Source organism: Gopherus flavomarginatus, chromosome 1 (genome assembly GCF_025201925.1).
Source record: "Gopherus flavomarginatus isolate rGopFla2 chromosome 1, rGopFla2.mat.asm, whole genome shotgun sequence".
Classification (NCBI taxonomy): domain Eukaryota; kingdom Metazoa; phylum Chordata; order Testudines; family Testudinidae; genus Gopherus; species Gopherus flavomarginatus.
The window spans coordinates 61,970,191-61,995,665 of NC_066617.1; the positions used below are offsets into that span (position 1 = coordinate 61,970,191).

The 25,475-nt window shown below is 43.8% G+C and overlaps 1 protein-coding gene across 1 annotated transcript in view; it reads left to right on the forward strand.

Moving 5' to 3' along the window:
- LOC127034772 (uncharacterized) overlaps nucleotides 1–1,993 on the forward strand; it is a 127,732-nt gene extending 125,739 nt beyond the window's left edge. The window contains exon 2 of the mRNA XM_050923999.1: nucleotides 1,406–1,993. Within this exon, the coding sequence (XP_050779956.1) occupies nucleotides 1,406–1,977 (572 nt within the window). The 3' untranslated portion in view covers nucleotides 1,978–1,993. The remainder of the gene's footprint in view (nucleotides 1–1,405) is intronic.
- Nucleotides 1,994–25,475: the final 23,482 nt, after the last annotated feature.

Genomic DNA, 25,475 nt, shown 5'->3' on the forward strand with positions numbered 1-25,475 from the left:
AAGCCAGGAGGAGGATAACCAGTCGCAGCAGCTGGAAGTTGCTGGTGAGGAAGAAGCTGAGGATCGTGCTCGGGGTAAGTAAATTTTTATGTTTTGGGAGAGGAGGGTTTTGGTTATGGCTGCCTGCATGCATGCCTAAACGTGGAATAACCCATTGATTTGCTCTATCACGTCTCTGTAATCTGCCTCGGTAATCTCTTGAAAAGTTTCAGCAAGAGCGTTTGCAATTTGCTTTCTCAAGTTGATCGGGAGAGCCACCGTGGTCCCTGTCCCGGTCAGGCTAACTCGTCCGATCCACTGTGCAGCGAGGGGTGGGGGGACCATGGCTGCACACAGGCAAGCTGCATAGGGGCCAGGGCGGTATCCACATTCCTGTAGAAGACCCTCCCTCTCTTCCCAGGTAACACGCAGCAGTGATATGTCTGGCAGTAGGAAACCCTGTTGAGAGTTTAGGGATACTTGAGTGCAGGGCGCCAGGTTCACGTTTCCCCAGCCCATGGCGCTCTGTTGTTAACCCCCCCCTCGCAGCACGTAGCCAGCCACGCGGTGCGCTCCAGTGTTCCCCACCCTCCCTCCAAGCAGGCATCCAGCACCGCGGTGTGCTCCGATGTTCCCCACCCCCCCTCCAAGCAGGCATCCAGCTCAGCGGTGTGCTCCGGTGTTCCCCACCCCCCCTCCAAGCAGGCATCCAGCTCCGCGGTGTGCTCCTGTGTTCCCCACTCCCCCTCCAAGCAGGCATCCAGCTCCACGGTGTGCTCCTGTGTTCCCCAACCCCCTCCAAGCAGGCATCCAGCTCAGCGGTGTGCTCCTGTGTTTCCCACCCCCCCTCCAAGCAGGCATCCAGCTCAGCAGTGTGCTCCGGTGTTCCCCACCCCCCCTCCAAGCAGGCATCCAGCTCAGCAGTGTGCTCCGGTGTTATGCACCCCCCTCCAAGCAGGCATCCAGCTCAGCGGTGTGCTCCTGTGTTCCCCACCCCCCCTCCAAGCAGGCATCCAGCACCGCGGTGTGCTCCGGTGTTATGCACCCCCCTCCAAGCAGGCATCCGGCACCGCGGTGCTTCCCCCCCCCTCACCAGCAGGACGGCGTGAACACGGACCAAAGAACACCCCCCCCAAGCAGCTCAACACCTTCCTGTTCACTACTGTCCCCTCTTCAGGACACCAGCTACCTCCTGTACCCATTGCTGATGAACCCTAGTGACCCATTGGTCAATTCCCACTCCCAAGGGGAAATAGGGGCAAAACCACTCACCCCATTGCTCGCCATGACTTAGCTTCCCTGCCCTCTCTGTGTTATGTGAGGTATGTGAGAAGGATGCTACCAAAAGTCTAAAAAGTCCTTCAACGTGTGATAATAAACAATGTAGCCTCTGTGTATTACATGGTTCTATCTCTCTTTTTTCTAGTGACCTTGACTACTGCAGCCGGATCACTGGCCTCACGTAGGTTGCAGAACTTGAGACGGAATCCTAGAAAATCAAAAGAGGAATTGATCAAATCTGTTATGAGCCACTACAACAGAGAAAGTAGGAAGACACAGGAATGGAGAGAGAAGACGTATGAATGGAGAGAGAGTGTACATGAATGGAGAAAGAGTGTACATGAATGGAGGCAAACAGAAAGCAGGAGAAAGGAATTGTCTGCCAAAAAAACCACAAAGCAGATGATAAGCCTCCTGGCTCGCCAAACTGAGTCTTTCGAGTCTCTTGTAGCCATGCAGACAAATATGTACCGTGGTAACCCACAGCCCTCCCAAAGCCCTCTTCCTTGTTCCCCAGTATTTCCACAAAACAACTTTCTCCAGCAGCCAGTTCCTTATTATCCCCAGCTGCCCCCAACACCTGTACGATCACCTACCAGCCCTGATAACTATAATTCTTACCCTGTTCACTCCACCCCCATTATTCTACAGCATAGTAATCCTGAAGTGCAGCAGACATTGAATAGTGATCAAAATAGGGCATATTCAAACCTGTGAATGTACAGTCCACCACCCCAACGCCCTTGCCTGTTATGTACTGTATGTTGAATAAAGGTTTTTTTTCTTTTTCACTATGTTATATTATTGCTGGAAGTGGTAAATATTATACACCAAGGTAAAGCAAAGCACATCAAATGCATCAAACATTACTGTTGGCTCTCAGCATCAAATTGCTCCCTTAAAGCATCCCTAATCCTTGATGCCCTTTCCTGGGCCTCCCTATTAGCCCTGCTCTCTGGCTGAGCAAACTCATCCTCTAGGCGTCGAACCTCGAAGGTCCATTCCTCACTGAATCTTTCACCCTTCCCTTCACAAATATTATGGAGGGTACAGCACGCGGATATAACAGCGGTGATGCTGCTTTCCACCAAATCTAGCTTCCCATAAAGACAGTGCCAGCGGGCTTTCAATAGGCCAAAAGCACACTCCACAGTCATTCTGCACCGGCTCAGCCTGTAGTTGAACCGGTCCTTGCTCCTGTCAAGCTTCGCTGTATATGGTTTCATGAGCCAGGGCATTAAGGGGTAAGCGGGGTCTCCAAGGATCACAGTGGGCATTTCGACGTCCCCTACTGTGATCTTGCGGTCTGGGAAAAAAGTCCCGGCCCTCAGCCTCCTGAACAGGGAACTGTTCCTAAAGATGCGTGCATCGTGCACCTTTCCAGGCCATCCTGAGTAAATGTCAGTGAAATGCCCACGGTGATCCACAAGCGCTTGCAGAACCACGGAGAAATACCCCTTGCGATTAACGTACTCTGATGCCAGGTGGGGTGGTGACAGAATAGGAATATGTGTCCCATCTATTGCCCCTCCACAGTTAGGGAACCCTATTTCTGCAAAGCCATCCACAATGTCCTGCACGTTCCCAAGAGTCACGGTTCTTCTTAGCAGGGTGCGATTAATGGCTGTGCAAACTTGCATCAGCACCATTCCAACGGTAGACTTTCCCACTCCAAACTGGTTCGCCACCGATCTGAAGCAGTCTGGAGTTGCCAGCTTCCAGATTGCAATAGCCACCCGCTTCTCCACTGGCAAGGCAGCTCTCAATCTTGTGTCCCTGCGCTGCAGGGTAGGGGCGAGCTCAGCACAAAGTGCCATGAAAGTGGCTTTTCTCATCCAAAAGTTCTGCAGCCACTGCTCGTCATCCCAGGATTGCAGGACGATTTGATCCCACCACTGAGTGATGGTTTCCCGAGCCCAAACGCGCCGGTCCACGGAGCTGAGCACGTCTGTTACTGCCACAAGCAATTTACTGTCTTCACAGTGAGGCGATTCAATATCATCGTCTGACTCCTCACTGTCACTGTCACTGTCACTTTGCAGCTGAAGGAATAGCTCCACTGCCATGCGCGATGCGCTGGCAACATTCATCAATAAGGTCGTCAGCTGCTCAGGATCCATTTATAACAAAAATCGCAGAAAAAGCGCTGTAGAATCACAATGCTGCCAAACTGCTCGGAATGTGTAGCAAAGCACCACGGGGCGTTGGAACAGGAAGCGGAAAGACACTCACACTTCCTTCCCCTTCCCACAAGCCACAGCGCCGAAATGGGACGAGGTGCTCTGTGGGATAGCTGCCCACAATGCACCACTCCCAACAGCGCTACAAGTGCTGTAAATGTGGCCACACTGCAGCGCTGGTTGCTGTAAGTGTGGCCACTCTGCAGCGCTGGCCCTATACAGCTGTACTAACACAGCTGTAACTACCAGCGCTGCAAAACTATAAGTGTAGACATGGCCTTACACCGATGAGTACCTGTTATATGGGACCTGGGACAGATTAATACTCAGTGTAGGTGTATGTTGCCCAACAGCTACTAAGCAGAGCTTTAAAAACTTCTCTGCAGCTTTTAAAATACATTCTGCTCTTCACCAATTACCAAAGAGGGCAGAAGCCAAGAGCATTAAAGTCTTAGCAGACAGACTGTAGCTTATATTAAATTAAATGTTTTTTCCCTAAGCAATGAGAACAGCAGCAAAGAAGGGAGGAGCATCAGGAAATGAAATGAAGAGAAACCTGTTTGAAGGGATTTAACGTCCCCAGGACTCTGACACTTGAAGAGTGGCAGGAGGCTGTGGTTACACATGAACGGTCACAGAGTTGGTAAAAATAGATACAAGGGAGTCAAGAGAGACAAAGCCACAGCATCTGTGTAATGCTGAAGCCCTTAATAAGTTTCTTGCTGCTGCTTGTTCAAAAAAAAAAGCAAACCCAATTAAGTCTCTTAGAGCGCCTAAAGAGCTTACGATCTGCTGATGCCTAACAAGGATATGGGATAAAAAGCTTTCTGTGTTATGTTTTCTGTACTTCTACTGCAATGTTCTTTATCACGTGAGATGTGTTGACCTGAATTTATAGGCTAGTTTATTATGGCTTTCCACTGATCTGATCAGAAGATATTTTAGGTTCTTGTCCCAATTCAGGCTATGGGGTTAGAGAACACAGAGTTCAATATTGTGAGAGGACTCTTGGGGTGTGTGGCAAGGACATTTACACTGAGGACAATACCAAATTGATAACATCTTTATTAACATGAATGAAAGAACAATAAATGCTAATTAACACAGAGTTACAAAGGAGTAATACAATTCTATGACCCAATGGTAACATTTCTATTCTAAAAGACTATTTAAGCTAGCATACTCACACCCTTCCCTGAAGACCTGGTGGTAGGAGACAGAGGACCAGCCTTGTCTCTGGCCTGCCTGAGGAACTGATGGTCCAGTCTTCTCAAATCAGTATTGATTAGGTTTGAGTGTTGAGTAGCTAGGCTGTATTGCAAAGGTGAGCTGATAGCTTGATAGAAGATAAACAAAAAGCAACCCCTCTTGCATGGTTGTTTGCCCTCTTATAGGGTCCCAGTTCTGCCCACTGCTGGAATCTAGACCTAACCTACCATGCCCAAATCTTATTTCCTTACCCACAAATCTTTGGGTACACTTATGCTATAGGTTAACATATTATGATGTATTAATATGAATTATCTCATCCCTGATACAGTTACCCTTGGCCTAACTCACGACTTCCATGTTCTGCAATGTGCCCTGCGATTACTGGTCTGCTCCAGACCTAAGGTAAATAGATTCAGTTGTTTGTTCGGTTCCCCAAAGTTAAGAGGGACCACCGGTAGGCCATTTATCTATGCCAAAGGTTACAAACCTTCACACTGACTTGCTCTAACTAATCATACAAGCCTGTAGATTACTTGCGTTACAGACAACTATTCTGAATACCTCTTATGAATACCATAAACTGGAATTAAACATAAAACCCCCCAAAATATTATAATTCACTAATAGGATATGATAACAAAATATGAATCAGACCAATCAAGAAAACACATTATGCAATATAGAAAGCTAGCAAACTGGCCTTATGGGCTACAAATGCTAACTTTTGGACAGTGTCTGTTTTACAGTTCATCTTCTGCTGCTTATTCCAACAATGAATCACAATCTTCTATTTGTGATGTCCTAGACATCACTGCACATGATGTTTCTACATGTATTTTTCTTGTTTTTCCCTGTGATGTCATATGTTCTTTACATAAACTCTTGTAGAGTAAGTGCTCTGACATTGAATTAGTTCCCCTGGACAGTGCTTTGCTGAATAGGGATGGGTTTATTTATCTGTTTTACTGGGTCAAGCCCTAATTCATTATGGCCAGTCCTATGAAGCAATTTATTGTGTTAAGCATAGTTCTGGCTGTACAAGAACAGCATCTTGTTCTAGCGTCCAAACTGCTCTGAATCCCTCTAATGGCATTCATGGAATTTAAAAAATAGAGAAATCACTTAAAAATAAATAGCGTATTTTGTAAATTACAGTTCCAATTCAGTCCTATTGTATGTTTCTTGTTCTCCTTTGGTCATCCTTCAATAAATAGTTAATATGTGGTTTGGATTTCTGTGTGTTAAGGACTCCCCTTGCCTGTGTGGATATATATTGTTCCTCATTTGCTATATGCCTGGATGCTGGTCCTTCATCATCCCACTCTTCCCCTAACACTACAGCCCTTTAACTATCTGCCTCACCATCTCTTGCCCTCTTTTATCCCTTCCCCTCCCATCCTAGTTTTTCACTTCATCTGAGGGCATGGCCCCTGGAAAGCTAAATGCCAATAATATAATAGAAATAAACTAAACATGGGCCCTTCCTCATGTTGAATAATCCAAAAAGACTCCACTGAAGTCCATGAAACCACTTGTGCAGTACACGGGTAAAGGTACCAACATTTGGCTCAAAACATAAAATATGAAAAAAGGAGTGGACCTACCATGGTTTGTACCAGTAACCACCATGATTACTTTGCCTGCAGAGTCTATTCTGTTCTCCTGTTCTTTATATTTGTGTTTTAGATTATGAGCTTTTTACAGTGCCTGGCATAATGAGGCCAATTTTGACTGGAGCCTCTGGGTGCTACTCTATTAGAAATACATAATAAAATTAAGGGGAAAAATAAAACTTGTGTGCAATTCACATTTAATGGGAGCCATTTATTCTTTACAATTGCATAAATTTCTTCAGATAGGTCACATGAGGTTATGTTATAAATAGACACTTCCACCGAAACCTGCACTATCAAGGATATGATGAGGTCAAACTATAATAAAGGTATTATATATAATGAGTTAAGCATTCACTGCCTAGTATTCTGCCCCACTGTGTATTAATAAATTAGCAGACAGATGAGAGGAGTACTCCCAAAGAAATAGGGCTGAGTAGTTAGCTTTCAGTGCTAGGCACCTGCAGTTTATCCCTTTGTAATTAATGTTTGCCAATGATAATCTTCATTTGCTAATTTTATGCATGATATTAATTAAATGATTAGCATAACCATCACATCCAGTTCACCTGTGGACACAGTCCAGGAGGAACTGAAATGTCACATGTCTCTGTGGTTTAGGTTTGTTAATGTATTCCAATTAGTCATAACCTCTAATAACCTTGAATTACTTTGTATTTAGACAAAGTTCACACTCTAATTAAATTAGTGCTCATTTCTTTATGGATAATACTGCAGTGTATCTCAATACTCTTGCTGTAGGTATGTGCACACCATTTTACCATATTAATTTACCATTAATTTTATTTGTATTGTGGTGGCATTTAAAGGATCATTGTTCTAGATGCTGGTGAATATTTATGAAAGCAGATATATGAATGACCAAAGTTTTAGAATGAGGGGTGAAATCCTAGCACTGTTTTGAGAGGGATGTTAAATGTTTTCTTTGAATCTGATGAAGCGCTGTGCTCCAAGGGCTGAAATCCCAACGAACACAAAAAGGCCTGCCAGTACCCTGTGCAGAAATGGTACATTTGAAGTATTTTAGGTTTTCCTTCTATTAAAATGTTCTTAAATCTGTAGTTCTTAAGGCTTTTGTTTTGCCCCCCGTTTTAATTTAAAAAGCCAGGACTTCAAAATACTGATGCTGCCTCCCTAGTTATCCAGGGCATTGCAAGTTGGATTCCCAGTGTAAGAGAAATCAGTGACACGGGATCTGGCAGTATTTTAAAGGTACATCTACATTTACTTCAGTGCGTAGAGTACAGCCATTGCATGTGCAGTTGGCATGGGTATAAACAGTAGTGTAGACAGTGTAGCATGACTTCACCATGGAGAGGAGAGTAGAATTCCCTACAAGCCTGAACTCTTAGGATATATAGTCTGTGGCTCTCTACACAGCTAAGCAGTGTCTGCCATGCCTACACTGCTAAAGATAGCAGTGTAGTGTCCTGCTTCCAGAACCTTTCACTGTGGCATGTAGCTACATGTCTAGTGACTGCATTCTACACATTGCCATAAGTGTAAATCTTTCTCACACACACACACACGCACTCCCCCCCAACCTGTAGGCAATACCTTTTTTCAAGAATCCCATCCCAACACCAGTGCTTGGTTCCCAGGAAGCAACTATTGCAAGAATTGACTAGCCAAAGATGAAGAAAGCAAACTCCCCTGCTGCTCCCACAGTTCTCTCTCCCAGAACCTTGCATAACCAAAGCTAGTTTTGGAGGATTAAAGTGCACTGAACTAAAACCACTTTACCCCTAAATGAGAGCATCCACATGGGATTAACATGGTTTAATTTATGCACAGTGTCTTCACACCTTTCCTTGATTTGCCCTGATTTTTACTGAGTGTCCCCCTGTAGACATGTGCTTAGAATTCTGAAACAGAGCACGCTGGACAATTAATAGATTGTAGCCGTGATATTAGTCATAATCACCATACAATAAAACCAAATCAGAGCATGTAAATGTAGATAGCATTAGTGTTTTTCATTTGGTTTTGCTTTTTTGTATTTGGGGAAAGGTACTTGTGGTTTCACCTTCCCGAGCACTGCTGAGTACCTGTAAGTGGGGAAGAATCACCCACAAAGCTGACCAGGGAAATTCTATTTTAATTTCCTAGAGCCAGAAGTAGAAGCACAGCTCTGGGTGGTAGCTCTGGCTCGTGTTTTATTCATTTTAGAGAAGGACCCCTCGATAGTTTGAAGCTGGCCCTTGTTGTTGCCATTGGCACCTGGCTGAAGGGTTATATAGTTTATGATCACACAGGCCTTGACCAACTCCCACTGAAGTCAAAGGAAAGACTTCCAGTCACTCGGGGGAGTTGCACGAGGGCTCTAATGAGAAATCATAGCATAATATACTGTACAGTAAAAGCAAAGAGCTATAGATTTAAAGTTGTTCTGCAACCTTAACTCAACATTTCCTTATTTTTGTTGAAAAAAATAAAATAAAATAAAGCAACAATGAGGAGTCCAGTGGCACCTTAAAGACTAACAGATTTATTTGGGCATAAGCTTTCATGGGTAAAATACCCACTTCTTCAGATGATCATTTTAAATGCATGTATTTAAAGCTTCAGGAGAAGAAGTTCAACCCTAACTATAATAAAGATTATTGAATAAATGTATACTGGCAAAAAATAAATAAAAATACAAACTCAAATGTAGACAGTCGGTATATAGGACATCTAAGTCATTAAACATCAAATGAAGGATTCTCTTTGTATTTGAATAATCCATTCCTACAAGAAACTGAACTAAGGACCTTTGCATCTGAAAACAGTAAGTATAGAAGGTATGCACTTTCTTTCTCAGTAGTCCTGAGCCTGGTGCACAAAAGATATAGTAAATGGAGTCTGTGGAACATAAGGGTGATTTTTTTTTAAAATCAATTTCCTATCTGAGTGAATTTGAATGTTCTTACCTTCATATAGGATTGCACATTCAAACAACAGGCCTAATTCTGCCACCACATCCATATCTGCAACTCCCATTAAAATACATATGTAACATCCATGAATAAAAGAAACACAGCATTTAATCTGGGGGTAGCTATAGTCTAGTGGATTACATTTAGGGCAGGGATTCAGTAGACCAGGCTTTTATTTCCGTTTATAACACAATAGCCTATAGCAGCAGTGACCAACTTCTAAACTGTAGCTGGCTAGGAGATTTTTCTCACTGATATTAGATGTGGAACTTGCTACCTTCGTCCATGCCTTTGTCACATTGAGACTAGAGTACTCAGCTGGTTTCTTAAATCAATCTGAAAACTGAAGCTATTGAAGCCTGGGGTGATGCATTTGGTAATCAGTATCTTTAACTGGGAACACACCACTGGTCAATTGGCTGCCTTTTGGAGTCTGCGTAGAATTTAATGTGTTGGATTTGCCTTAATAAACCCTAAATGGCCTAGAAAACATCATCTTAAGAGACCACCTCTCTTTGTGTGATACTGCCATGGCTGAAGTCTGTAGATGGAGGCACTCGAAGCTAAGGTCCCCTTGGTTTAAAAGGGTGAGGTTGCCAGTGGGGAATTGTTAATCAAAGGCCCTCAACTTTGTTATTTTCTCCTCCTGCCTTTATCCCAAAATAGCCAAAGCATAATGACCTTAGTGAATTCAGCACATATTAGGTTTTAAGGTGTAGATTTCATTGCCTCTGATCAGGCTGTCCTTGTCTTATTCTGTGCACAAATCAAAGATGCCAGTCTCTCTGGCTTTCTGTCCAACACCTCTCAAAAAAAAAAAAAAAAAAAAAAAAAAAAAAACCTCAACAATTCACAATAGTAATTGATCCATATACTGCTTGACTTAGTCACAAATATAAATTGCATTTACTTCAGTGGGACTAGCCCCATGAATTTGGTGAACCAGATTTAGCCTTTGATGTGACTTGTGTTTTAGCACAAATCCCAATTCATTAATACTACTGGCTTGGCAGCGAGATTTAAACATTTTTAAAGAACAAAAAAATACAAGAGTATCAGCCAACTCTATGGTACTAAGCAGAAGTGATCAATAAATATTTCTGTTTGGGGAAAAAAACCTCAGATAATATAGTATCATATGGTGATGATAGAACTCTTCCCAGTCCACTAATATTTTTGGAGGATGCTAAATAGAAGCTACTAAAATTGGATATTTTTTAAATCAGCAGATCTAGATAATTTGCATCCAAGAGTTTTAACAGAGCTGGCTGAGGAACATCCTGGACTGTTAATGTTAATTTTAAACAAGTCTTGGAGCACTGGAGAAGTTCCAGAAGACTGGAAGGAAGCTAACGTTGTGCCATTTTAAAAAAAGAATAAACAGGATGACCAAGATAATTATAGGCCTGTCAATCTGACATTGATTCAAAGCAAGATAATGAAGTGGCTGATATGGGATTCAATTAATAAAGAATTAAAACAGGGTAAGGTAAATAATGCAAATCAACAAGGGTTTGTGGAAAACTGATCCTGTTTAATTGATCTCTTTTTGATGAGATTGTAAGTTTGGTTGACAAAGGTAATAGCGTTGACACAATATACTTAGACTTATGTCACGTGTTTGACTTGGTACTACATAACATTTTGATTAAAAAACTAGACTGATATAAAATTAACATGGCACATATTAAATGGATTAAAGAATGGCTAACTGATAAGACTCAAAATGTAACCGTACATGGGGAATCAAAGCAGGTTTGCTTCCAGTGAGGCCCTGCAGGTTCTTAGCTTTATGCTATTTAACATTTTTGTCAGTGACTTAGAAGAAAACAAAAATCATCATTAAAAGTGCAGATGACAAAAAAATTGGGGCAGGGTTAATAACAAAAGGATTCAAAGCAGTCTGGATTGCTTGGTAAGGTGGGTGCAAGCAAACAATATGCATATTAGACATGCATATGTCTAAATGTTTATATCTAGGAACAAAGAAAATAGGCCATACATACAGTATAGGGCTCTCTTTCTAGAAATAGGCCATACATACAGTATAGGGCTCTATTTCAGTCATATTTCAGTATATGACTGTGAAAGAAGAGATAATCAGCAGAGCAGGACCTCTTCTTTCAGAGTCATATACTGAAATATTCAGTCATATTTCAGTATATGACTCTGAAAGAAGAGATAATCAGCAGAGCAGGACCTTCCAGTGTGACACTGTGGCCAAAAGAGCTAATACAATCCCAGTATGCATAAACAGGAGACTCTCAAGTAGTAGTAGAGACGTTATTTTGCCTCTATATTTGGCACTAGTGTGTCCACTGCTGGAATACTGCATCCAGTTCTGGTGTTGACAATTCAAAAGGGATGGTGATAAATGGGAGAGGGTTCAAAGATAAGCCACAAGAATGATTAAAGGATTGGAAAACCTGCCTTACAGTGACTGAGCCCCTTGAGTCAATCAAAGAAAAGGTTAAGGGGTGTGTGGCAGGTTCTCTGTCACGCCCCTCTTCCAGAGCCCACTGGCTATCCCAGTGAAGTGCAGATGCTTTCAGTTATGCAGCACCAGTGGCTTTATTTACACATACACAGTTTTCCCACCACCAGTGTTGAGCTATATACAAGGCTTACAGGGTTAGTTCCCACTTTTCCTGCAGCCAGCCCACAGCTAGGTGTCTCACCTTTCCCTGGCTGCCTTTTCTTCTGGCTCTCAGCCCTTATAACTGCTGGCTTGTCAGGCCCACAGGCAGAGCCAATCCCCAGGCCAGGCATCAGGTCTGTTTCACCAGCCCCAATCTATTTCCCTTGAATGGAGCTGGCTGATCAGGGGTAATTAGGTGCTTTTGCACCAGCACCCTGCTACAGGGTGACTTGATTACAATCTAGACGCATCTACATGGGGAACAAATGTTTAACAACACTGCTCTACAGCCAAAATGCTTCTGAAATAAATGTAGTCCAACTTTACTAATTCTGGGTCACTTAGAACAAAAATGATGCTTAAAATTGTTGATTGGCTTTAGTTTTCAAGATATGCTATTGGGTCAGTATATACGACCCTTGACTTGGGAATGGCGGAGGATAAGTGAGTTATAAAGGGAAGGGATCTCAGTTTAACCCAGAAATGACTAAAATACATCTTTGACTGGATCTATGAATAAATCTATGACTGGGTTTGGACAGTACTTGCTTTTTAGGCAAAACAATGAATGCTGCAATCTGAAGCTGGTATTGCGTCATACATGATATGAATTGCATCCTGTTATTCCTAGAAGTCATGGATGTAACGAAGCTTACATCACTCTGCTGAACAAATTGCCCTATATCAGCTCTAGAAATCATACAGTGTCGTGCTCTCTTATTTGTCAGTGTTTGATTTTGCAAAGGGACACATTTCTGTTTAGCCAAAGTGAGCAGAGATGCCTCGTACTTGTGTGAACGGTGCAGATAACTTCTGCTATGGTTGTGGTGAAGTGACTTTTGCATCCCAAAAGCGCAGTATAACCACTCTGGTTAAGAAAGCCTATAGCCTTTATTTTGGCTGCAAAATTAGAGATCAGGACAAGAGGTGGGCCCCACACATATGCTGCAACACTTGTGCAACAAATCTTCGCCAGTGGTTGACCAGGAAAAGGAAATCTATGCCTTTTGCAGTGCCAATGATTTGGAGAGAGCCAACAGATCATACCAGCAATTGTTACTTCTGCATGGTGCCTCCAGTTGGGAAAGGTGTGTCAAAGAAGAAAAAGTGGACTGTGCATTATCCAAACATTCCATCAGCTATACGCCCAGTACCCCATGGAGAAGGACTGCCAGTTCCTGATGCACCAGAATCCTTCTCACTTGAGTCAGACGAGGAAGAGGATGAAACTTCTGGTCCTGAACCATCAATGTCACAGGATCCACATTTTCTCCCATCTTCCTCCTCTGAACCACACCTCATAACACAAGGGGAACTGAATTACCTTGTCAGGGATTTGGAACTACCCAAGAGTAAGGCAGAGCTGTTGGGCTCCAGACTACAGCAGTGGAATCTCCTGGCAGGCTATCAGGGAAAATGGAGCCCATCAATGCTTGCAGACTATTGCTGGACAGTGACAAGAGATGCTCCATTTAATGAATACAAGAGATAAGCCAAGAAGCGCCGAGTAGACAGTGAATAGGACTAAACTATGTACATACTAGTTTTTTGCCTTTTGTTTCAGAATAAATTTTATTTATATAACCCTTTTGCTGATTATTAAAGTGTTACATAAACAGGACAGGTGAAATATTATCATGTAAAGCAACCATAAACACATGAAAAGACCTAGGTTTACAATTTATGATTAAAACTCTACTATCTACACAATATACATAGACCTAAAATGTAAAAACTTAAATATCTTAGAAACAGTAGCCAATCAGTTGTTTTAATTGTCATATTTGAATTCAGCACATCAAAATACATAATAAATAGCAGATTTTATCTGTGAAGCAGACGACTTCTCAAAAATTGTAGACCAGTGTAATAGGCTGTTCAGTCTAGCAGAGAAATATATAACATGATCCAATGGCTAAAAGTTGAAGCTAGATACATTCAGACTGGAAATACGGTGAACATTTGACAGTGAGGCTAATTACGCACTGGTACAATTTACATGGTGAATTCTCCATTGCTGACATTTTTTAAAATCAAGATTGGATGTTTTTCTAAAAGCTATGCTGTAAGAATTATTTTCGGGAAGTTCTATGGTCTGTGTTATACAGTAGGTCAGACTAGTTTATCACAGTGGTCCTTTCTGGCCTGGGAATCTATGAATCTATAAACATGTTCAGTTCTTTGGAAGAGGACATTCATATGCATAACAAAACTGTTTAAGGATGCAAAAATCTGAGGGAGATTAATGAAGAGATTAAAAAGAATACCCTGTGGAATGGCATTTGGTAGCATTCTCTCCATCAGGCAGAGACAGTCATTTTAATGATAATTCTTGATTAGATCAGTAAATCTACCTCAGATTGAATTTTATTTAGAACTCAGATACAGGATAAGAGTAAAATGAATTAATAATTCCTCTGGCAGTAGTTTTGACCTCTGAAAAGAATCCAGAAATAATATATATTTTTGGCACAGAAGACTGGAAAGTGTGTTTAAATAATAGCAAAGAATTTCAGGGAAAGATGCTTTTTCTCCAAGGCATCAGGGTGGATAAATCTAGATGGCATTCTGGATTAACCTTGTAGACTAAGGGCTTTTTTCTTCTTTTGTGAATTAGGTTTGTGTGCACTGTTACAGAATAACTATTCCAAAATAATTGCATTCACAGGGCTGGCTTTTATAGTCTCCCCTCTGAATCAGTGCAGACATACTCTGAAAAAAGTCACTCCTGTAAGTACTCAGCATTCACGTTTCCCCTGGTGCTTTAGCATACTGTTGGCAACTATGCATTGCTATTTTCTTGCAATGCACTGAGGCAGGGGTTTCAAACATGTGGCCCGCAGTTATTTTCTGTGGCCCGCAAGGTCCTCACAGCCCCCTCGCTTTGCCCTCTTCCAGCGTTTACCGAGAGTGGCTCCAGCCTGATGCCCACTGGGGGCAGTACACGCTTCCTCCCTGCCTGCCTTGCCTCCGCGCCACTCCAGGAAGTGGATGTAACCTGCGGGAGGAGAGGCACAGGGGTATCTGTTGATGTTGCTTCAGGCACCGCCTCCAGCAGCTTACATTGGCCGCGGTTCCCTGTTCCAGGCCAATGGGAGATGCTGGGGGCGGTGCTTGAAGCAACAGCAACACACACACCCAGTGCCCCTGCTCCCCCCACGTTCTAGCCATTTCCTGGAGTAGGGTGGGGGCAGGACAGGCAGGCAGGGAGCCTGCCCTGTCCCCGATGTGTGCCAGGCCGGAGCCTGCCCCCCCGAACGCTTCCTGCAGTCGGACCCTCTGCTCCAACCCCCTGCCACACCCCAACCCACTGCTCTGAGCCACCTGCTGCTCCCTGACCTCCTGCCATGCCCCTCCTGCATCCCAACCCCCTTCCCTGAGCCGCCTGCTGCACCACTCCTGTGCCCCAATCCCTGCCCTGAGCCCCTGCCATACCCCCCACCCCTCCTGCACATCCTGCTAATTGATTATCCAGAAAAACAGAAAGAGAGATTTATATTTTTATATAAACTTTTCAGATTTAGGCATGCGTTACAAGTAACAGTAACTACAATGTTTTCAGACAAGTGATATTCAAGTTTGTGCTGTCTTTGAATATATTAACCTCCCCCCACCCCCAATTTGTGTAACTACCCAATTCATGCAGAAATGTAAATATTACAACTCCTGTGCCGGATACCAGGGCTGCTGGGGAGGGGGGTGGGGGTCAAGTGGGGCAATTTGCCCCAGACCCTGCAGGGGACCCACAAGCCCTGGCCCGGTGGCAGTCCGGGTTTTCGGCTGGCATTTCGACAGCGGGGGTCCCTTCAGTGCTGCCAAAGATACTGAGCGACAGAAGGCCCCCCTGTCGCCGAAATGCCACCCAAGACCCAGACTGCCACCAGGTGAGTAGAAGCGCTGCAGCTCCCCCACTTTGCCCTAGGCTCCCTGAATCTTCTGGGTGGCCCTGCCAGATACCCACCTCCCCCAGTTTTGTCACCAGAGTGGGTGGGGAGGCAAGGGGCTGTAGCTCCCCCTTCTTAACAAAGAAAACTAAGTGCAGAATTCATATTCCCCACATATTTTTTCTTCCTATAGAATCATAGATTCTACTGGGGAGACACTGCAATTACACCTTTTGCCCACCATGGGCTGCTGTGACACCAAAAGAGAGGACAGCTGGGTCATTGCCTGAGCAGTCAGCTGCTGACAGGAAAGAGCTGCTGACCTCAGCCCCTGCACTTCTACAAAGGTTCCAGCACCCTTACCACCCACCTACAATGGTCAAGGCTGCCCAGAAGGGGGTGCAATTTGCCCCAGGCCCTGGGCCCTGCAGAGGCCCTCACTAGAGTTTTCGGCGGTTCTTGGACAGCAAGTCCTCCAGCGCCGCCGCACACACCCGGAGTGAGTGAAGGACCTGCTGCTGAAGACCCGGAACTTCTTCTGCTCCGGGTGTCCAGCAGCAATTCGGCAGCAAGGGCAGTTCTGCTCTGGGTCTTTGGTGGCAGTTCGGCAGCGGGTCCTTCACTCACTCCGGGACTTGCCGTTGAAGTGCCCCGAAGACCTGAAGCAGAAGGACCCCCACTGCCAAAGACCCCAGGCCCACTGAATCCTCTGGGCGGCCCTGACAATGGTTCTGTGTTTTAGGCCATCCAGTCCCTCAACCATTTCATTCTCAATGCTGAGACTCAGTATAGCATTTCTGTTATTGAACATGACAGAGTAGTTTGCTCTGAATTCAAAGGGAATCGTGTAGCCCTCAGGACCTTTACAGCTTGACTGTAAATTATAGGCTGAAGTATAAAAGTTGATACACATTTTTCAGACCACAGGACTGAAGCCAAATCTCTCACAATGCCCCTTATTACACACAGTATACTTTTTTCTGATTCACTGTTCTACTAGTCTCCTAAAATTAGGGCCACAATTTATTCTTCCAGCCTTTTGAAACCACACTTGTTTTTAACTAATGTGTTCTATCCATTGATGTTTTTATTTCAGATATTTCTGCATTCATTTGACCCTTATTTGCATAAAAATCCTACTTGTCTTTAATAGTTGGAAATAATAGTTAGATAATACAAACATAATTTAAATATTTTTCAGTTGTCTTAAGGAATATAAAAACAGTCCTTTAATTAAATTCATGAGGACTTAATCAAGTGGAGCATCTTTTATTTTTTCCCCTATTTTATCTTGCATTCTCATTTTAGTATGCATTATTTTCATAATTACAAGGTGGTCTTCAATAAAATTTCTGCTTGGACATTTAATTTTTATAATGATAGGTGCTAACATTCTGGAAGAAATACTGCTCTTCCGCTTAGGAAACAAAACCAAAAGAAGTCTGCAGATAAGCACAGTCCCCCATAGCCAAAATATGCAGCCAGCAACTGGTTGGATTGTCTGGAGTTATATCCACGTCCTTGAACAGGAGACTTGCTTTCTTTCTACTTTCGTGTGTAGAAATCTGAAGGCCTGTGTCCTCATTAACCCCTTCCAATAGATGGCAGCCTACAATTATACTTCAGGTTTCCTTCTGTTTTCCTAAAAGCACAGCAAGTAAATAGATTCAGCATAAAGCTGTAGCTCACCATATAAATAAGTAGGCCCACTGCTGTGCACATCAGGATAACTCATGATACATAGAGGTAACACAATGAAAAATCACGGTTTAGAAATGCAATTCTATTCACAGCAAGATAAATTGGATCCACAACAGACAGCAATTAGTTTTGTTCCATAACAGTGTTATAGAAATGTGACATTGAAAAACTATTTGCAAACTACTAGGCATTCACATAGCATAAACTCATGGAGTTTAGAGAGATCTTAATTCCAGTTGTGTGGGGGAACAAGCCACCCTATAAAAATCCTTTATGAAGTGCAGTCACAAGGTCAAAACACAACTGCTGAGGTAATGAAGCAAAAGCTTCTCTCACATTTTGGTTACTTTTCATTTTATTAAAAAGGTACAAAATTGTGGCTACTTCTCTCAGAACTACTGGAATTCAACCACACTCAAATTATGGATTAGTTATACTCTCCCTCTGTAGCATAACACTAATCCTTATAGCACATGGTTTGATTTACAGTTGGATGAGCAGTATTATATTGCCTAGTTTTTGTGCTGTTCTTCATTTTGCATTAATATTTGCTAGTAATCCTCTTGCAAATGTGATTCTGGAAGTTCATTCACCACTTATGCATAGTAAATAGAGACCTCACTCCTGAAGGTGCTTAAGCATTTTCATAACATTAAGTGGGTGTGTAAGTGTTTCCAGGATTCTGTCAATAGCGACTAACTGTGTGTAAAAAGCTCTTCCAAAAAGCATTATATAGTTTGTCAAAGACTCCTCTCAGGCCATGTCTACATCTAAAATTTTGCAGCGCTGGTTGTTACAGCTGTATTAGTACAGCTGTATAGGGCCAGCGCTGCAGAGTGGCCACACTTACAGCAACCAGCGCTGCAAGTGGTGTTAGATGTGGCCACACTGCAGCGCTGTTGGGCGGCTTCAAGGGGTTTCGGGGAACGCGAGAGCAAACCGGGGAAGGAGACCAGCTTCGCCGCGGTTTGCTCTCGCGTTCCGCGAACCACCCTGCAAACCGCAGGGAAGGAGACCTGCTTGCTCGGGTTCGGGGAACGCGAGAGCAAACCGCGGCGAAGCTGGTCTCCTTCCCCGGTTTGCTCTCGCGTTCCCCGAACCGCCGAGCAAGCAGGTCTCCTTCCCTGCGGTTTGCAGGGTGGTTCGCGGAACGCGAGAGCAAACCGCGGCGAAGCTGGTCTCCTTCCCCGGTTTGCTCTCGCGTTCCCGGAACCACCCTGCAAACCGCAGGGAAGGAGACCTGCTTGCTCGGGGTTCGGGGAACGCGAGAGCAAGCCGGGGAAGGAGACCAGCTTGATTACCAGAGGCTTCCTCAGGTATGCTGGGATACCTGCTTATTCCACGGAGGTCAAGAAAAGCGCTGGTAAGTGTCTATACTTGATTACCAGCGCTGGATCACCAGCGCTGGATCCTCTACACCCGAGACAAAACGGGAGTACGGCCAGCGCTGCAAACAGGGAGTTGCAGCGCTGGTGGTGCCCTGCAGATGTGTACACCTCCTAAGTTGCAGCGCTGTAACTCCCTCACCAGCGCTGCAACTTTCTGATGTAGACAAGCCCTCAGTCACCTCAAACCCCTCATGCTATCCCTTATAGTAGCCAGAAACCTGCCATGAATATTCTAGTGATCAGGGCATCTGGATGCTGGGAGAACAAAGGGGAGTATGGCTTTCCCTCTGAATATTCAGCACCTTTATCTTTTCTCTGGGAAACTCACTGCTGAATGAGATGACATGAGTCAGGCTTCCTTTATTGGTTTAGTCTGAAATTACCTCGCTTTTTGGAAGCAACCTCATTTATGAAGGAGGCATACTAATTAGACCCAAAGGTCTGATTCTTTTTTCACCAAGGACTTGTCTACACAGGTATATTGACAGAAATGGCTATTGAGGAATAAGCTATTCTGCAATAACTTCCTATGTGGATGCTATTCCAGAATAAATGTGACTTTTATTCCATAGCCAGCTATTCTGGAAAAGCTATTCCTGTCAGTTCTTCTGTGAAGATAAGCCCTAACATCAGTTTGTCAGGATTGTTTAAAGGCAATATTACCACCAGTACCTAGCTCTTATATAGTGCTTTTCTTCTAGCGGCCTCAAAGCTCTTTACAAAGGATCATCAGTATCATTACCCCTATTTTATAGATGGAGACAGAGGAGAAAGTGACTTGTCCCAGATTAACTACCAAAGCAGTGGCAGAGCCAGGATTTGAACTCCAGTCACCTGAGTTTATGTTCTTTCACTTGAGTTGAGGTAGGGTTGCATGCTATATGCAGAGCAGTTGTACCTTGGCCAATCAGAGCTAGTAGTAACCTATATTTGAAAATGGAAGGGAGAGCTTTTCAGAAACACAAAATTAGATTAAAAAAATCATATGCATCACAAAACCCATTCTAGAAACAGACTTGGTAGATATGACTAAGTTTGGAACGTGCTCAAGAATCATCCAGCACCAAATTCATTACTACAGCTAAGGGCTTGTCTACATCACAAAGTTGCAGCGCTGGTGAGGGGGTTACAGCGCTGCAACTTAGGAGGTGTACACATCTGCAGGGCATCACCAGCGCTGCAACTCCCTGTTTGCAGCGCTGGCCGTACTCCCGTTTTGTCTCGGGTGTAGAGGATCCAGCGCTGGTGATCCAGTGCTGGTAATCAAGTGTAGACACTTACCAGCGCTTTTCTTGACCTCCGTGGAATAAGCAGGTATCCCAGCATACCTGAGGAAGCCTCTGGTAATCAAGCTGGTCTCCTTCCCCGGTTTGCTCTCGCGTTCCCCGAACCCCCGAGCAAGCAGGTCTCCTTCCCTGCGGTTTGCAGGGTGGTTCGGGGAACGCGAGAGCAAACCGCGGCGAAGCTGGTCTCCTTCCCCGGTTTGCTCTCGCGTTCCCCGAACCCTCCTTGAAGCCGCCCAACAGCGCTGCAGTGTGGCCACATCTAACACCACTTGCAGCGCTGGTTGCTGTAAGTGTGGCCACTCTGCAGCGCTGGCCCTATACAGCTGTACTAATACAGCTGTAACAACCAGCGCTGCAAAATTGTAGATGTAGACATACCCTAAATTTTGCATTGTTCCTATGATACAAAGTAACCATAAACCAGGCTTAACAGGCTGGTTAAAGTGGGTTTATGACTGTTTTGCATCAGAGTGGTGGAAAGCAGCAGCTTATGATAAGTCTCGCCCAAGGTCTTGTCAAAGCTGGCAAAAAAAAGGGGGCCCATAGTTCACCATAAATGCAGATACAATGACAGTAGCAATAGTGGAAGTTGTATGGTAGATTGGTTAAATACCTGTGCCCATTGTCATTTTAATTCTGCTCACAGTTAGATGACATGATGGTAAAACAAAAGTTAGCCTGCCTGAGCCTTGTCTAGGCTGTAATTTCCCTTCCAATTGCTCTACTGGGCAACAGTGGTGAATTACAGAACGCATTTTTGCCAGCGTGGACACAGCCCAGATATTGAAGACAACGACATATCTGAACTGCTGACAAACAGCAAATCCAACAGCAGCAGGCTCATAAATGAAGTTTTCCAAGACTGCAAACTCCCTCTCTCTGTTGTGCACCTCAAAGATTATCTACAAAGAAATCAATGAAGCCTAGTAAAACTCTCAATTTCAGACACAGTTTAAATCCATTAACTGATTTACATTGGTGTAAGCTAGAATCAGGCCATACATGCTTTGTGTCTTTTGACTATACCAATATCAGTACAAAATGGGAGAGACCAGAGAATTCTATGAATAATCAGAATATTTAATTTCAGTATAAATGAGTACGTCACATAATTATATCACTATGACCAGGTTCAAAGTGCAAGTTGGTTGTGTATGCTGCTATGTAAGAAGAAGGATAGTGACATCATGATGGAAGAATGAACTAAAAGGAAAAGAAAGCACTGGAAATACACAGGGGAAATGTAGGATGCAGTGTTGAAAGTGAGGAATCTGTGGTGCTGCTGTGCAGATCTGGTTTAGAAGCAGAGCACTGGAGCTAGACAGAAGAGAGAGTAAGCAAATCTGATTAGAAACTCCAGTTGTTTTTACTGTTTTCTTAAATGGGTTAAAGCATATGTGATATTCCAAGGCACACTCCAGACCAGTGGGGGGTTGCATCACGCTGCCCTGCAACCTTACACTGCCTTGCTGTAGTTGTTCCCACCTGGGCTGCCCACAAGCAGCCTTCCAGCATGGAAGCCACAACCTGAGTGTCTGTGTGTAACTACAGCCTGCCAGCTACACCATGGCTCTCACCAACCTCAACACACCTCTAATCCTGGATTTTCTCCCAGAAATGTATGTCCTGTACTGCCCAGCCCTCTTCTGGCCAGTACAAATATATTAAGTCCCTTATTCCTTTAAGGGAATAAATTGGCATTTATTCCCTTAAGTAGTTGCCCAGACACTTTACTTTAACAGACTGGATTAGATAAAACAGTAAGATAGATTTCTGAATAATCAATGTATCTTTTTGTAGTTACAAATTAGGCATAAGTCAAATGGTTACAAGAAAAATAAAGATAAAACACTTAATATGTACTTAAGAAATTATCTTAGTTGCAAAGCAAACTCTCACCATATGTGCCAGCAGATTACTAACCAAACTTTCAGATCAGGACTCCTCCCCCAGAGTCCAACAGCTGTTTCTTTTTGTCTTCTCAGATGCTGAGAATGAGGTGGGTATGGAGAGAGAGGGAGTACCTAGGGGTGTGTTTGTCCCTCATTTTTATAGTTTCAGTCCCCCCACCCCCAGCTGAGATCCTGGAGACAAAAAGTCTGTGTGAAAGGATATTCCCTGCTGTTTTGTGTGTCACTTGTTCAAACTTCCTTTGTTTTCCTTCACTGCCTGATGGCCCTGTTTATTGCTTAAATGCAAATCAAGACAAGCACACATCCCTTCCTTTGTTTAGGACAGACTTGAGTTCTGTCGAGGCAATGCTGTGGATTTCGAACAGGTGTTAGTATCATACAGGGGAATCTTATAATTTTACATATGATGTAGTCACACATTTTACCAGGACAATATGGACCAGCCAATTATGAGAGTTTTCAGATGACACTTTATAAGGCATACTTTGTACAAAGATTATTACAGTAGTGTATTGGGTGCAAATAGAGGTGTATTCCATCAGAGTATATCTAATTACATTGTAGCTCAGGAGAAGGGCTAGTAAGTCTTGGCAGGAAAGATTTGGCCTTTATTCAACTTCAATACAAAAGAGGAAGTGGAGCTAAGTTAAGTCATTTTGCCATTTGGCTAATAGCATGGATGGTATTTCAGCTGAGGAAACTGCTGCCTTCCCCAACTCACCTCCTTGAGGCAAGGGCAGGTTTAAGTTCTATAGAGGCTGCCCTGCTGGCAGAGGCTGCTACGGTGATACAGTAATAAATCACCCACTGACTACATTTCCTCCCCAATTAGTGCTGTCCACCATTTGGATTTTCCACCATAACCTCTCTCCATTGATTTTCTGTCATGGCCTGTGCTGCTTCATCCTTGTGACCAACATCACCATCATCTCTTGTTTACTCCTTGGTCTTTCATCTTCTCTCTGGTGCTCACCTGCCATAGCTCAATAGCAACAGAACTCCCTGGGGTCAGACACCTTCTTCCATACCCACTGGATTAAATTATCAATGGAAGTGTAGGTTCCAGAAGTTATTTTCCCCTTTAGAACCTATGTCATGATTTTCCCAAGTGCCTGCTTGTGGCTGGGTGCAATAACCTTGGAGTTACTCTGTTGGCCCTATCACATTCCTTAAGGACTCCACCATACATTCTCTTGTGTCCAATATTACCCCTTATCAGAGGACTGTTTATTATCCCACATAGTGGGATAATGCTACAGTCCACTTATCCCACATACCATGGACATAGTCTATAAAACGTCCAAAATACAGGCCAGTGACTCACCTCATACTTCAGTTCCAGCATCTTTTGCCATACCTGGGCTTCCTTTGGTCCCTACCTGTTCTTTATCACAACAGTCACTCCAACCATTCCAGGTGAAGTTCTTTCCAGCTTTATCCAGGATTCCAAGCCTCTGCCTAGGAAAAGTCAGCATGTTAGCCTTTCCAGTGGTCTCTTTATCCACAGCATCCCATACCCAGGCCTTCTTACCTAGACATCTCCTTCCAGGAACCTCCTCTCCTACATGGCTGTCTTCCTCTTAAATCTGCCCCAAATGCTGCCCCATCCTCTTAATTAGGTTAATCTGGGACACACCTGTCACTTAAAGTATTCAGACATGCTGAGACCTGTCATAAACAGATAGCTAAGGGTTAATGTCTCTTTCACCTGAAGCACCTGACCAGAGGACCAATCAGGAAACCGGATTTTTTCAACTCTGGGTGGAGGGAAGTTTGTGTCTGAGTCTTTTGTCTGTCTGCCTGCTTTCTCTGAGCTTTGGAGAAGCAGTTTCTACTTTCTAGTCTTCTGTTTCTAAGTGTAAGGACAAAGAGATCAGATAGTAAGTTCTATGGTTTCTTTTCTTTGGTATTTGCATGAATATAAGTGCTGGAGTGCTTTGATTTGTATTCTTTTTGAATAAGGCTGTTTATTCAATATTCTTTTAAGCAATTGACCCTGTATTGTATCATCTTAATACAGAGAGACCATTGGTATGTATTTTTCTTTCTTTTTTTATATAAAGCTTTCTTTTAAGACCTGTTGGAGTTTTTCTTTACTTCAGGGAAATTGAGTCTGTACTCACCAGGGAATTGGTGGGAGGAAGAAATCAAGGGGAGATCTTTGTGTTGGATTGCTAGCCTGATTTTGCATTCCCTCTGGGGGAATAGGAAAGTACTTTTTGTTTCCAGGACTGGAAACAGAGAGGGGGAGTCACTCTGTGTAGTTTCACAGAGCTTGTGTCTATGTATCTCTCCAGGAGCACCTGGAGGGGGGAAGGGAAAAAGGATTATTTCCCTTTGTTGTGAGACTCAAGGGATTTGGGTCTTGGGGTCCCCAGGGAAGGTTTTTCAGGGGGACCAGAGTGCCCCAAAACACTCTAATTTTTTGGGTGGTGGCAGCAGGTACCAGGTCCAAGCTGGTAACTAAGCTTGGAGGTTTTCATGCTAACCCCCATATTTTGGACGCTAAGGTCCAAATCTGGGACTAAGGTTATGACAAGACCACCTTTTTTTTCAAGGTTGTCTTTATTTGGGGATATGTGGATAATTTCAAGCACATAAAAGTAATCTTAAAGAACTCAATGTAGTAAAAACAGAGAAAAAGAAATTATAACAAAAGCAATGGTTTGCTTAATAAGCATAGTTTAGTTTATGAAAAGTGTGAATCTAGATAAGGCATTTTGAGAGTAGTTACAGATTTTTTTTTTTTAAAAAAGCAGTAGTTTACATCTCCTGAAAACAATCCCCTCTGACCTCGCTCATCTGCTTGTGAACTTCTCTTGTTCCGATAGCAATGCTGTCCCCAATCCACTTATCAAGCTCCTAGCTCTGGGTTAGTTTGCATGTCTAGATATGACTCCTCAATCCTTCTTTCCAAACAAGATTCCCCCCTACACACACGCACAAACAGGTTTGGACTCATTGCTTTCTCTAGCACAGGGGTCAGCAACCCTTCAGAAGTGCTGTGCCAAGTCTTCATTTATTTACTCTAATTTAAGGTTTTGCATGCCGGTAATACATTTAAACTTTTTTAGAAGGTCTTTTCTATAAGTCTACATTATATAACTAAACTATTGTATGTAAAGTAAACAAGGTTTTCAAAATGTTTAAGAAGCGTCATTTAAAATTAAATTAAAGTGCTGATCTTACACCGCCAGCCTGCTCAGCTCGCTACCAGCCTGGGGTTCTGTTCACCAAGGCCGGCAGTGGGCTGAGCAGGACCTGTGGCTGGGACCCCATACCTGGGTGGGGGAGGTTCAGGGGTCAGGGAGAGGGCTGTGGTGTGTGGGGGGTGTAGGGCAGAAGGCTGGGTGTGTGTGGGGGGGGGTCAAGGGTCAGGGCAGAGGGCTGGGTGTGTGGGGGGGTGTAGGGCAGAAGGCTGGGTGTGTGTAGGGGGGTGCAGGGCAGAGGGATGGGGCTAT